The sequence below is a fragment of the Lissotriton vulgaris genome, chromosome 9 (assembly GCF_964263255.1).
Source record: "Lissotriton vulgaris chromosome 9, aLisVul1.2, whole genome shotgun sequence".
Classification (NCBI taxonomy): Eukaryota; Metazoa; Chordata; class Amphibia; order Caudata; family Salamandridae; genus Lissotriton; species Lissotriton vulgaris.
Genome location: NC_141697.1, coordinates 225,257,761 through 225,271,186, shown reverse-complemented (window position 1 = coordinate 225,271,186; position 13,426 = coordinate 225,257,761). Strand labels below are relative to the sequence as shown.

General features: G+C 41.9%; 1 protein-coding gene across 6 annotated transcripts in view; it reads left to right on the top strand.

Annotated features, from left to right (window-relative positions):
* Positions 1 to 13,426, top strand: part of MIA2 (MIA SH3 domain ER export factor 2) — a 702,601-nt gene that overhangs the window by 17,641 nt on the left and 671,534 nt on the right. For all 6 annotated transcript variants that reach the window (XM_086937351.1, XM_086937350.1, XM_086937349.1 and 3 more), the window contains exons 2-3: positions 11,717 to 11,850; positions 12,488 to 12,574. In XM_086937351.1, the coding sequence (XP_086793477.1) occupies positions 11,717 to 11,850; positions 12,488 to 12,574 (221 nt within the window). The remainder of the gene's footprint in view (positions 1 to 11,716; positions 11,851 to 12,487; positions 12,575 to 13,426) is intronic.

The following is a 13,426-nucleotide window of genomic DNA, read 5'->3' as shown; positions in this document are numbered from 1 at the left end:
GTCCCCTCTTGTAATTGTTTATGTGCAGTAAGGGACACCTTCCTGCACAAAAACAATCATTAAAAAAATTACGTTTTGTAGCTTCTATTTGTGCTAATGCAGCACACAGAAGATTCAAAACGCCATTTCTGATTGGTTATGTGCAGGAAGGGACACCTTCCTGCACGTAAACAATCATCCCCTTGAGGCAGGCATCCTTGCACTATGGTTCAAGGGGGCCTGCGTCAGGGTATGGCAGCTAATTGTGCGCCAGTGCAGGGGATAGCAAAGGGCTCCGTCATATTGTTGTAGTTGTGGCGCATCCTTGTGCTTCGGAATTAACGAGGCACAGCCAAATGGCTTGCAGCACTGTGCTGCATCAAATCTTTGTAAATCAGGCCCTTAATTTTTTGTGTGATTTTTGCTGATGCACAACATCAACAGAAAGTATTGGCAAAGCCAAAATGCCATGGAAAACTTTTAAAAAAGCAAACCTATTGACTTTGACAATGCTTATTCCATAGACATCTCTGTTGCATAACCATCAGAGCATTTTCAACTTCCTAACTTCCTCAACCAAGGATGACACAAGTGCTGCATTGGGGGATTTCCAAGTCATTGCAAATAGTCTTTTGGCCAGAAGAAAAGAAAGACCATCAAATCTACATGCCAGCTTTCTCTTAGCAGGCATAGACATTCTACCAAAAAGGTAATATTCTCTCAATGTGCCAAAAAGTGCTCTGCCTTTCTTGGCATCTGGGACAGTCATCCTTTGAGGCCAGAATATTTTACACCGACATTTTGGGGTTTGCTCTAAATTGTTAAATTGTATATCTTTAAAGCTGGCATTCCACAAGACATTAGCAAGAATGATCTATCGCATTCCTGGTCTAAATCAACAATCATTCCCATCTTTAAAAAAGAGTCATAGAGAAGACCGTTTTGGTTATTGAGGATAAATTGTCAATTGACTAATAACCTGGACAAATGGTGGCACATATTATCCGATGCACAGTACCGTTTTAGAGTGTGTTCAGGAGCTGTGGATCAGTATTTGAATTTGCATTTAATTGTTAAATAATATACAATGGCTAATAAAGGTCCCCTACATATGGCTTTCATGGATCTAAGTGCTGCCTTTGATCAGGTTAATAGGAACTGTTTATCTGGATTGTTATGCTGAATTTGAGTGTTGAGGTCAACATTGTTCACTGTTTGTGTATTTTGCACTTGGATTTATCTGCCTTTGGTAGATATGGCGAAAATGGCTAATGCATTAAGCACTTTAACCTTAAGCGGGGTGTTCTTCAGGATTGCATTGGTACACCCTTTTTATTTACATTAAATGGCCGACTGTTAAGGAGCTACTGGTGGGAGCTCTCGGGCTAGGGATTGCCATATTGCATAAATCCCCAACAAAGCCCATTTATTGTGCCTTGGTTTACACTCCCTGACCCCGAAACATAGGTTTCTCATGTCCTTCAGGATAGCCCTGTTATGTATACTCCATTATACATACAACATCCCATCCACACGACTATACAAATTCTAAACAGGTGACCTTCTACCTAATAACTTGCTCCTGTCTCTTCGACACCAGGCTCTTAGTATTCTATCAGAATCCCTGTACATGACGTACATAAACATGTCCCCAGGCACGCAGATTTATTCTGTATAAGGGTCAGTACTTTTTTTCATCCTTGGCCAACAGCCAGCTGTGCATGATCACACTTGTTTAGAAAAGCATCAGGGATGCTTTTCAAAACAATTATGATAGTTTTCAAAACATCCATGGTTGTTTTAAAAACATATTGATTCTAGTAAAAACCCTGGAGTGACCACCTTAGTATAACAGACTCTCACTCCCACCTACAAATTAGAAGAGAATTCTTTCCAAGCTGAGAATGGGGTCCTGCATGCCGAATCTCCGACAAGCAGTAGTCTAACAGCCCTTGGGGGTTTTCATCCTCTGGGCAGAAACAGGGTCCTTCATTCCAAACCATCAGGTTAGGGGGCTGGTTCATCCCTAGGGATTTCTTGGCTGCCCATACAAACACCAACGCATCTAGGTTAAGCTCTGTACATTTTAGCAAATTACTTAGGACTCGCATTTTAGGAATATGCTAGTGCTACTGTTTTTATCAGAAATGTTTCTGTTAATCTTATTAGCACTATGGTAGAAATGTATCTACTATTCACTATATTGGTACTTGCAATCTCTTTTGTATGCTTCTGTCTCCTGATTGTTGCAGCACATATGTTTTACACGAGGCTGTCTCTTCACCAATAAATTCTTATTGAAAAGTCCTATTTGCCTTTGTGTGTGTTTTCTGAGAGAAAGCAAGCACGAGTGTCTGTCCCCAGGGCACCCCTTCCCCTTTGAGACTGGTAGGGAAACTACTCTTAAAAAATTAAACAGAAACGTTTAATTTTTCTTCTTTAAATGCATCACGTTTTCCGTGAAATGCCAGACCATTAACGTTTTGTCCATCACCATTTTCTCCAGATAGAACCTGGCATGTTTTGTTTACACAAAAGCCACATTTTCAGACCACTTAGAAAAGGAAAACACAATGTACCTTTTGAGCTTCCATTTTCAAGACGTAGATATTGGAATAAATCGATAATATTAAAGCTAGTAAATTTCACATCCTGTAGTATCTAATGGTTGTGATATTACCTGCCAGAATAGCTCAGGGAGCCCTAAGTACTTGTTCCACCGTTAAAAACAAATTCTGTTTTCCAGGGACGTGAAAGGAAGACCAGGGTATCTGGTCATCATGCTTGCTACAAGTGGGGTAATAACACCCTTTCCATCATGAGGGTACGAAACAGGTAGCAGTCTACATGGTCTAATGGAGAAAAGAGAGCTGAGATGGGTCTAAAGGTGAACTAGCAGGGGATTGGCCAGAGTCACCATCAGTTGTACAAATGAGTCATGGCTGCCCACAGCTAAGGGTTTTAATGGATTTAAGAAGCACCTCATGCTTCACTGCAGCAGGAGATCCCATTGGCTGAAAGTAGGAGCAAACCAAAAAAAGGAGTAACAAAATGTTCCCCGGCCTACATTTTGTGTTCTATTTAGTAGATCATAAACACACAAATTACATTCACAGCTGGTATGATTTTTGTTATCCTCAGCCAAGAAGCAACATTTTGTGCTGAACTTATTCAATGGGAGCAGGCTTACACTAGAAATAATTGTCATGACATTGGCCATAATAAAGTTGGAGGAGTCATATAGTGACGAAATAAAAGGAATACATTTGGCCTCCCTGTAAACTTGCTGGCCACTCTAGGGACCCTTCTGCTTCAGTTGTGTAAGTGTAATTGATGTATTACCTGTAGCAAATGGTTGATATGGAAACCTCCTTATCCTGGAGTGTCTGGCTAGGGGAATAAAGACAACTGGAATTAGATGGATTGAACTGGTTTAGACGATGCTTCTGAATCAATAGAATCCTCTGAGCAGTGCTTCGTTCCAGTTTATCAATGTTTATCTTTTCTGTTCTGTTAACTTTACAAATCAGTGTTAAGCAGGCTGGAAAAAAGCAATTCAGGCCAAAATGTTAGATTACACCATCTGTACATGGGAGGCAAGTGATCTACAAATATATTTTGACTTTATTGGGTCTCAACAGTGAGGTGCACCTTGATTCCCTAATGTCAAGGTCTTTGTTGACACACAAAGCTTACAGTTGAATTCATTTGAACTTTCAACATTCATACTTCATCGGCACTGTTGTGAGGTTAAATAAAGTGCAAAACTTATAAAAAATAGCAACAACATTAAGTCAAGTCAAGTCAAGTTTAAAATTTGTATAGCGCACTACTCACCCAGAGGGTCTCAAGGCGCTTGAGGGAGGGGGGTATTTTTATTATAGAATATCCACGTTTTTAGTTGTTTTCTGAAGGAGAGGTGGTTCTGTGTAAGGCGGAGGTGGGTGGGGAGAGAATTCCAGATCTTGGCCGCTAAGTAGGAGAATGATCTTCCCCCCATGGTGGATCTTTTGATGCGTGGGATTGCGGCGAGGGCTTGGTTGGACGATCGTAGTTGGCGGGTGGGGGTGTAAAAGGACAGGCGCGTGTTGAGGAATTCGGGTCCTAGGTCGTAGATGGCTTTGTGTGCGTGGGTGAGGAGACGGAACGTTATTCTCTTGTTGACGGGGAGCCAGTGGAGGTATTTCAGGTGACCGGAAATGTGGTCTTGGCGGGGGATGTCTAGGATGAGTCTGGCTGAGGCGTTTTGGATGCGTTGGAGTTTTTTCTGTAGTTTGGCTGTGGTCCCGGCGTAAAGGGTGTTTCCGTAGTCCAGTCGGCTTGTGACCAGTGCATGAGTGACCGTCTTTCTTGTTTCGGTGGGGATCCAACTGAAATTTTTTTTGAGCATACGTAGGATGTTTTGAGCATGATGATGAGACGGCGTTGACTTGTCTGGTCATCAAGAGGGAGGAGTCCAGGATGAAGCCCAGGTTACGTGTGTGGTCCGTTGGTATGGGTGCGTTTCCCAGGGCCGGTGGCCACCATGAGTCGTCCCAGGCGGAGGGGGATGATCCTAACATGAGGACTTCCGTTTTGTCCGAGTTCAGCTTTAAACGGCTGTTCTTCATCCACTCGGCTACTTCTTTCATCCCTTCGTGTAGGTTGGTTTTGGCGGTGTTTGGGTCTTTGGTGAGGGAGAGGATCAACTGGGTGTCGTCTGCGTAGGAGATGATGTTGAGGTTGTGTTGGCGCGCGATGGATGCGAGGGGACTCCTGTATACGTTGAAGAGGGTGGGACTGAGTGAAGATCCTTGTGGTACGCCGCAGATGACTTCGGTGGCCTCTGATCTAAAAGGGGGGAGGCGGACTCTCTGGGTTCTTCCGGCGAGGAATGAGGCCATCCAGGTCAATGCTTTTCCTTGTATTCCGACGTTGCTGAGGCGTTGTATAAGGGTGCTATGACAGACTGTGTCGAAGGCTGCGGAGAGGTCAAGTAGGATGAGGACGACTGTTTCTCCGTTGTCCAGTAGGGTTCGAATGTCGTCTGTTGCTGCGATGAGGGCGGTCTCGGTGCTGTGTTTGGCTCGGAAGCCGGACTGTGAAGGGTCGAGAGATTTGTTGGATTCGAGGAAGGCGGCGAGCTGACTGTTGACGGCTTTCTCAATGACTTTGGCAGGGGAATGGGAGGAGCGAAATGGGACGGTAGTTTTTAAGTTCGGTGGGGTCTGCTGTGGGTTTTTTCAGGAGGGCGCTGAGTTCGGCATGTTTCCAGCTTTCCGGGAAGGTAGCAGTGTTGAGGGAGCAGTTGGCGACGTCTCGGAGATGGGGTGCAATAATGGAGTCTGCTTTGTTGAAAATGTGGTGGGGACATGGGTCGGTTGGCGATCCTGAGTGGATGGAGTTCATCAGGCGGATGGTGTCTTCAGTGGTGATTGGGTTCCAGGCGCAAAGGTTGTTGGAGGGGGGTTTTAGTTCGGAGGTGGGTGGGGTGGACTGGTCACCAAAGCTGTTATGTATGTCAGCGATTTTGTTGTGGAAGAACGAGGCTAGAGAGTTGCAGAGGTCTTGGGAGGGAGTGATGTCATTGGTGCCGGTGGTGGGGTTGGTGAATTCTTTGACGATGTTGAATAGTTCTTTGCTGTTGTGGGCGTTGTTGTCGAGCTGATCCTTGAATGCTGATTTTTTGGTGGAAGGGATCAGTTGGTGGTGTTTGCGGGTGGCGTTCTTGAAGGTGGCCAGGTAGTCAGTGGTTGGGTTTTTTCGCCAGGCTTTCTCGAGGGTGCGACAGATCTTCTTGGATTTCTTGAGATCATCATTGAACCAGGGGGCTTTTTTGCTACCTTGCTTGATTTGATGGTTTTTCAAGGGTGCTAGTTCGTCAGCGCTGTGGGTGATCCATTGTGTGAGGTTGGTGGCTGCTTGGTTTGGGTCCGATGATTTGGCAGGAGGGTTTTGGTAAAGCGATGTGAAGAGCTGGTCGGTGGTAATTTTGTTCCAGTTTCTGCGGGGAATTGGTTGTGGGTAGTTTTGTAAAGAAGAGTCATGGAAACTTGAAGTTATCTTGAAGTTTATTGGTGAGAAAAGACCCCTAGATGTCACCACACGAACAGCTTAACTTCAACTGACATATCAACATTCTGGTGCAGATCATAGATGTGCTAACATTCCACATGAGTGAGTTAAAGGAACAGTATATCACATCATATAAGAATGTAACACATCTTCCTTTCCAAAAATAAATAATAAAGAAAAAAAAAATAGACAAAAATCAAACTATGTACATTCAAGAATACAACATGTAATCATTGAGCTTAACAGGTTTCACAATAATGCGTCCAGATAATCTTCTTGGCTTAGGGACATCTTCTTTACGAGAATTTGGTACAGAAATGTCACGGTTCTTGTTCAACCATAGGTTGCGTTCCAATTCATTGCATAAAACAACATTGCAAAAATTCCATTTGCGTCCGTCATCTAATAATACACAATTACCTTTTACCCCTAGTACCTTCTTTGGATGGGACCATTTGGAAGAACCATCTTTTGACAACCCAAAACGTGAAGATCTCACCCAATCACCAACACGAAAATTACTCACACATTTCTTGATCTTACTATTGTGTCTATCTACATACTTCTGCTGGTAAGCATTCATCCTATCACTGAGATTCTCTTTATGAATGTGACTAGAAGAAGTTTTGAGCATCCATGCAGGAGTTACCTTATTACCAGCAGAACGCCCCTTGAGAAGATGGAAAATGGAGACACTAGAGTTGCAGAATGTGGGGTATTCCTATAGCTCCAAATCATATCTTTAACAGCAACTTTACAATCTGCCCCTTCAGCCACAGCCAACTGTATGCATTCCTTCAACACACGGTTGAATCTTTCCACCATACCATTTTCCCTAGGACAATAAACAGCGGTGGTAATATGTTTTATTCCACACAAACGCAAATAACCCTGAAACTCACAAGCTACAAATTGTGGGCCATTATCTGTAGTAATAGTTTCTGGAAAACCCTCTCTATGGAATAGCTCTTCGCAAAAACTTACAATATTGGAGGCTTTAACCTCTCTAACAAACACTACTTCAGGCCATTTACTATAATAATCCATTAAGACAATGGCAAACTTTCCAGCAATGTTACCAATGCTAAACGGACCACAGATATCCATAGCCAACATTCTGCCATGGTTTGTCTGGAAACGGAACAGAACTATTAGTAGATTCTTGGGAGATATGAGATTTATCACTGCAAGTGCATGCTGAACAATTCCTGACACGCCTTTCAACGTCCTTATCCATGTCTGGCCACCAAAAATCACATCTACACCTTCTCTTCATACCAGACATGCCTGAATGCCCCTCATGGATAAGATCTAATAATCTATTGCGTAAACTAGATGGTACTACAAGTTTATCAGCTCTTCTAACAATACCAACTGCAAGATCAAAAGAAAGTTCTGGCCACACTGTTTTATACTCAGATAATTCACAATCACTCCATGAAAAACTATTGCACGGTGAAGTTAAACGTGCAATCACTTCTTTTAATACAACATCTTCCTGAACAGCTTGTTTCCACTCTTCCAAACTAATAGCACCATTACAAACTTCATCCACCGTAGCAATTGACCAGTCTTCATCTTGATCCACCACATCGTCTTCTTCACAGACTGGAAGACGAGATAAACAATCAGCATTAACATTCTTAATGCCTGGTACATATTTCATTGAAAAATCATATTCTTGTAATTTGTAAATCCATTTAGCAATTCTAGGAGTAGCCTTCCCTGCACCTTTAGTCGAAAATATATCCACAAGGGGTTTATGGTCAGTTCTCAACTCGAAATTAGTGCCCCAGACATAGTTCCTAAAATAATTCACACCCCAAAAACAAGCTAGAGCCTCTTTCTCTATGACTGAGTATGAAGGTTCAGCACCTTTTAATGTACGCGAAGCGAAAGCTACAACCCATTCCAACTTGCCCTTGCCTTGCATTAAAACAGCTCCTAAGCCATACGCACTAGCGTCCACCACAATGACCGACTTCTTGTTGGGATCAAAAGGTTTAAGTGCAACAGCATTTATGATATCCCTTTTTACATCATCAAAAACTGATTGACACTCAGCGCTCCACAAAAATTTAGCACCTTTTTTCATTAACAACCTTAAACAAAAAACTTTAGAAGCAAAGTTTGGCACACATTTAGAATAATACTCCACAAGTCCTAAAAAGGAACGGAGTTGATCTTTATCAGATGGTGACGGAGCATTTTTGATGGCATCTAATAAATTCTTCTTAGGTTTAACACCCTCTGCTGATAAGGTGTGCCCAAGATATTCAATTTCATTTGTAGCAAACTTGCATTTCTCAGCAGCAACGGTCAAGAATTTTCAGTAGTATGTCTAGCATTTCCACATCTAAAACAAAATTGTTTGTTAAAATTTTGTGTTTTGTTAGAAAACGGTTTGTTTTGTGACATGGTGTTTTTATTACTGCTAGAAAATGTTTGTGGTTTAACCTTGACATCACGTTTGGTATTATATCTATTATCAAAAGATTTTGGTTTGTTATTAACCACAGCACATACGTCACTAGAATCTTTACTGTCAGAAAACTTCTGATCCTTAGAATGTACATTGCTTAACTCCTTAACATATCGAGAATTATTCTCAACTCTTCTAGCAATAGAAATTGTTTTATGAAGAGATGGATCTTTTAAATCTAATAATTTTTCTTGACTCTTAGTGTTATTAGTTCTATTAATGAATCGATCTCTTATAATTTCTTCATGTAATTCCCTAAAATTGCAAGTGTCAGCTAATCTTCTTAAAACAGTAACATATTGTTCTACAGTTTCACCCACTAATTGTGCTCTAGAAAAGAATTGTTTTTTTTCCAAAATTTTCTTCTAAAGCTTTCAATGCGTCAAGATATTCATCTGACGAAAATAATACAACTTTTGAACTATCGAATACAACCTCTTCATCACTAGCATCTTCATTACCACCTTCACAAACTTTAGAAATGGTGTCGTTAGAGTGTATGGGTAAGGTTTTTAACACTTTCCTACCCTCAACACCAAGACTGTGCTTAAGTAATGCTAATTTACGTGATGCTAGAAAAACTTCTCCACCAATAGCATCCAGGTAAGTTTCAAAAGACTCTCGCCAATCTTCCCATAGCATAGGAGGAATACCAGGATCTTGTAGAAATTTTGGAGGAGCTAAAATAGTGTTAGTTTCCATAATAACTATAAAACTAAGTAAAAATTAATATTAATGCAGAATATATGTAGGGAGAGAAAAAAAATAATAAATTAACAAAAGAAAAGTAGTCACCGTTGTCTTGCGTTGAATTTCAAGGTAATTTGATGAAGTTTTTAAAGTCAAATATAAATTCGATTGGTGTTCACACTTAGAATCCTTAATAAAGTTTTCTTTTTAAATGGAGAGATTTATTTGTAAACAATCCAATGTGAAACGCGATATATTTTAAAAAAACGAGAGTGGTTGCTAGGAAACGCGCCCCAGAATGCATTGCGCGTCATCCACAATGCATTGCGCGAGTGACGTATTTCCAGATGCTTTAGGAGGAAACAATGGCCGTTTGATGAACGCTGGACACAGCTACATTCACGAGCGTTAACTCTGCTGCATTCACGAGCGTCGCGAGCGTCGACTTGAAAGATGCCGGCAAGAGCGAGTAATCAGGATTCAAAAAATCCAGGTAACGCAAGCACATACAGCATTCATATGAACGAAGGAAAATGTCTATAAATATCACTGCGCTCACTTCTTCTTTTCACAAACGGTAAAGTCAGTCTAAAAATATCACAGCGCTCAGCTCTTTCCTTTAAACGGTAACGTCAATTATAGGCAACCACTGTTGACAGAAAAGCCGGAAAGCTATCTTCTTAATAGACGCAAATGTTTTACTTACATGACGTTCCAAGTCAAATCGACGATAGATTGTTCAAGGATCTTCTTCGTTACTTTTCTCCTTTTTTTAGTTCTTCTTTTTTTTTAAATCTTTGTAAAAAAAAATGATGACTTATGAAAACATCTCAGGGGTCGATGGGTTGTTTTCTCCCTCGTCGCCACTTTTGTAAAGAAGAGTCATGGAAACTTGAAGTTATCTTGAAGTTTATTGGTGAGAAAAGACCCCTAGATGTCACCACACGAACAGCTTAACTTCAACTGACATATCAACATTCTGGTGCAGATCACATGAGTGAGTTAAAGGAACAGTATATCACATCATATAAGAATGTGTTAGGTAGTTGTGGGTCGTAGTCTTTTTGTAGTTGAAGTGAACGCAGCTGTGGTCCGTCCAATGGAGAGCTGTGGTGTGATTGAAAGAGATGTGCTTGCTGGAGGTGAAGATTGGGTCGAGCGTGTGACCGGAGTAGTGGGTAGGGGTGTTTACCAGTTGTTTAAGTCCTAGATTGGCGAGGTTGTCCAGAAGGGTGGTGGTGTTTCTGTCGTTGTTCTTTTCCAGGTGAAAGTTGAGGTCTCCCAGTAGAATGTAGTCCTCGGAGGGGAGGGCGTGAGGGCTGATGAAGTCAGTGATGTCTTCGCTGAATTGTGTGCGGGGTCCTGGTGGCCTGTAGATGAGGGTGCCTCTGAGTGTGGTCTTGGGGTCGGTGTGGATCTGGAAGTGGAGGTGTTCGGCGGCTGCGAGAGTATCGTCGGAGCTGGTCGTGATGCGGATGGTGTTGCTATGGACGATGGCGATGCCTCCTCCAGTTTGGTTGATGCGGTCCTTTCGGATGATCTTGTAGCCGTCCGGGATGGCTATGGCGATGTCGGTTGCTGATGAGGCGTTCATCCAGGTTTCTGTAAGAAATGCGATGTCCGGCGATGTGGTGTCGAGTAGGTTCCAAAGTTCAATGGCGTGTCTGTGGACCGGGCGGGTGTTGAGAAGGATACACTTCAGGTGGTTAGGGTCGGAGCTCTGTTTGGAGTTTGTGGATTTGGTGTGGGTTGTAGTGCAGTCGAGCTTGCAGGAATGGCAGGTGAAGGGTCCATGGGTGTGTCCTGGGGCGGCTTGGTAGCAGTTTGGGAGTCGGCCGGGGTTAAGCGCTGAGAGGGTCGCGGCGTCGTATGATATGCGGGTGGAGTGGATTTTGCGGGGGCCAGGGGGTTTGGCGCTGGGCGCGGTCCAGGCGCGGTCCAGGCACGGTCCAGGCACGGACGGGCGAAGACGGGCTTACCTTTGGCGCACCTTCGGCGCGCATGGGGCGCGTCCGCTGCGCGTGAACGCTGCGCGCAAGCTGCTCTGACATAAGTGGATAGTGGGGGGGGCGGAGCGAGGGAGGGTCAGCTGGGAGCCGGGAGCGGGGTGGAGAGCCTGGCTGGCAGGCACAACAAAAAAAGAATAGGTCAAGCATTTCTAATAGAATGTTCAAAAAGGTGACAGAAATCAGCAAGTGTGATGGGACCTGAACAGTCAGTATTGTAGAAGAGATGCTATCAAATTAGATATTTTCTATTTCGCTTTTAAAACAAAAATAACATATTCGAATACTCTTCTTTATAAATATTGTCAGGTCTGTCTATTTCTCATCTTATGGTTGTTGTCCATATCATGACATACATCAAATATACGCGGTATAATACTTTTTTGGAATGTTGATTACATGTCACTACATTTCTAGCATGTTGTAAAGCGATCACCTTTGTGACATCAGATAGTTATAGCAATGGTTGAATATTCACTCTGTTCTTCTTCATGTCATGACGCAGGTTTGATGATCAGAGCTCAAGCTTCTCGCGACTATAGGGGGCCTGACTGCAGATACCTGAACTTCAAGTCTGGAGAAGAAATACTTGTGTATTATAAGCTCTCTGGAAAACGAGATGATCTGTGGCAAGGGAGTGTGAGTATTTCAGAGGGCAACAAGTCATTGTAATAGAATTAACACTGAACTACTACAATAATTGAGAGATATGCCTGCATTTGTAGGATCTGCCAAAATAGAACATAATGTGCAAGCATAAAACAATGCATAAGCTTTCACGCTCCCTTATGCTTCATGTAGGAGCGTGACAATGGTCGGGATGATTCTAGCCTGCTTTAAGATTGTTTCCTAACTTGCATCATAAGCATTCGTTTTCCCCTGTTCGATGCCACCTACCAACAACTTAATTTCTCCTGTAATATCAGATTGTCCACTCCATTATGGCCACAATGTGTGCATTACATCTATTTTACTTTGTTTCCTGACATTAATATGTCACTGCTGATATTCCCACAAATCTACCCTCTCTTTCTAAAGCATAGAAATGTAGAGTAAATCACTCTATCACATTTTCTTTTTAATAATTCTTTCTGTTTTTTCCGTTGGTTGCAAATGAGTGATTCGGATTTAAGAAAAAATAGTCTTGAAAATTGTTTGAGAAATATTGACAATGTTAGATAGAAATGTTAAAGTAAGTCTCTTAAAATTATATCACAATATCATAGAAAAATATAACAAATGTGTTTATTTATTTTGTTTTCTGTATTTTTTGAAGCAAGGAAAGAAATATGGATATTTTCCAAAGGATGCGGTTAAAGTTGAAGAAGTATTCATTTCAAAAGAAGTGGAGGTGCCAGCTATGGTAAGTAACATCAGACTAGACATGAACAAGCATCTGATCATGATTTCCTCTTATACTTGTGTACAGGTATAGTGGTGAATTTAAATACTGTACTGTAGTGCATTTGTGTCCTAAAAATGCTGTATTTCTGTTCTGACCACAGATGCCAAACATGCTGTTTTTCATGAAACAATATTTTAAAATACACTTTCAGTCAGATTAAATGTTCCAATGTTGTCCAATGGCCTGGGATACTAATCGTAGCCAAGAACCCACTTTATTCTCCTAACATTTTATAGGTAGATATGGTGAGCAGTTAAGGCTTATTCCAGAAGGTGCCAGTCAGATACAATATAACAGAGTAATTCCACACTGTGCAGCTATAGGGCTAGTCAGAGTTATTCTTTAAAAAAAGATCTATCTTTTTAACAGAAAGGAATGGTAGGATAGTTAAATGATGCACAACATAGGAAAAAAGGTCGTTGCACTGCCTCGAGCCAAGATTCGACCCCCTTTTTTTTTTATAATACTTAAGCACTAATGCATAATAATCAGTTTTACATTTGAACCTAATTGGTAATTTTAATCTCTATATAGAGATCGCAAAAACATAGAGTACTTTTGGTCTAGTTGGGTTTACAAGCTTACAGGTTTTAATTCCAAAGCTCTAATCAGTGGAGTTTGGGTACCAGGAATCAATGTGGCAATCCCTGGCTGCGCTGTGTGATAGTTTCTGCAATTTTGGCAGCTGGGAAGAACCTCCAGCGGGTCTCAGTCAAAACTGGGATGCCGAATCCGACCACAAAATCTGACACTCAAAAGTGCAATGGAACCTAAAACAACTCAAAGGTGGGTTACTGGTCACCAGAGATA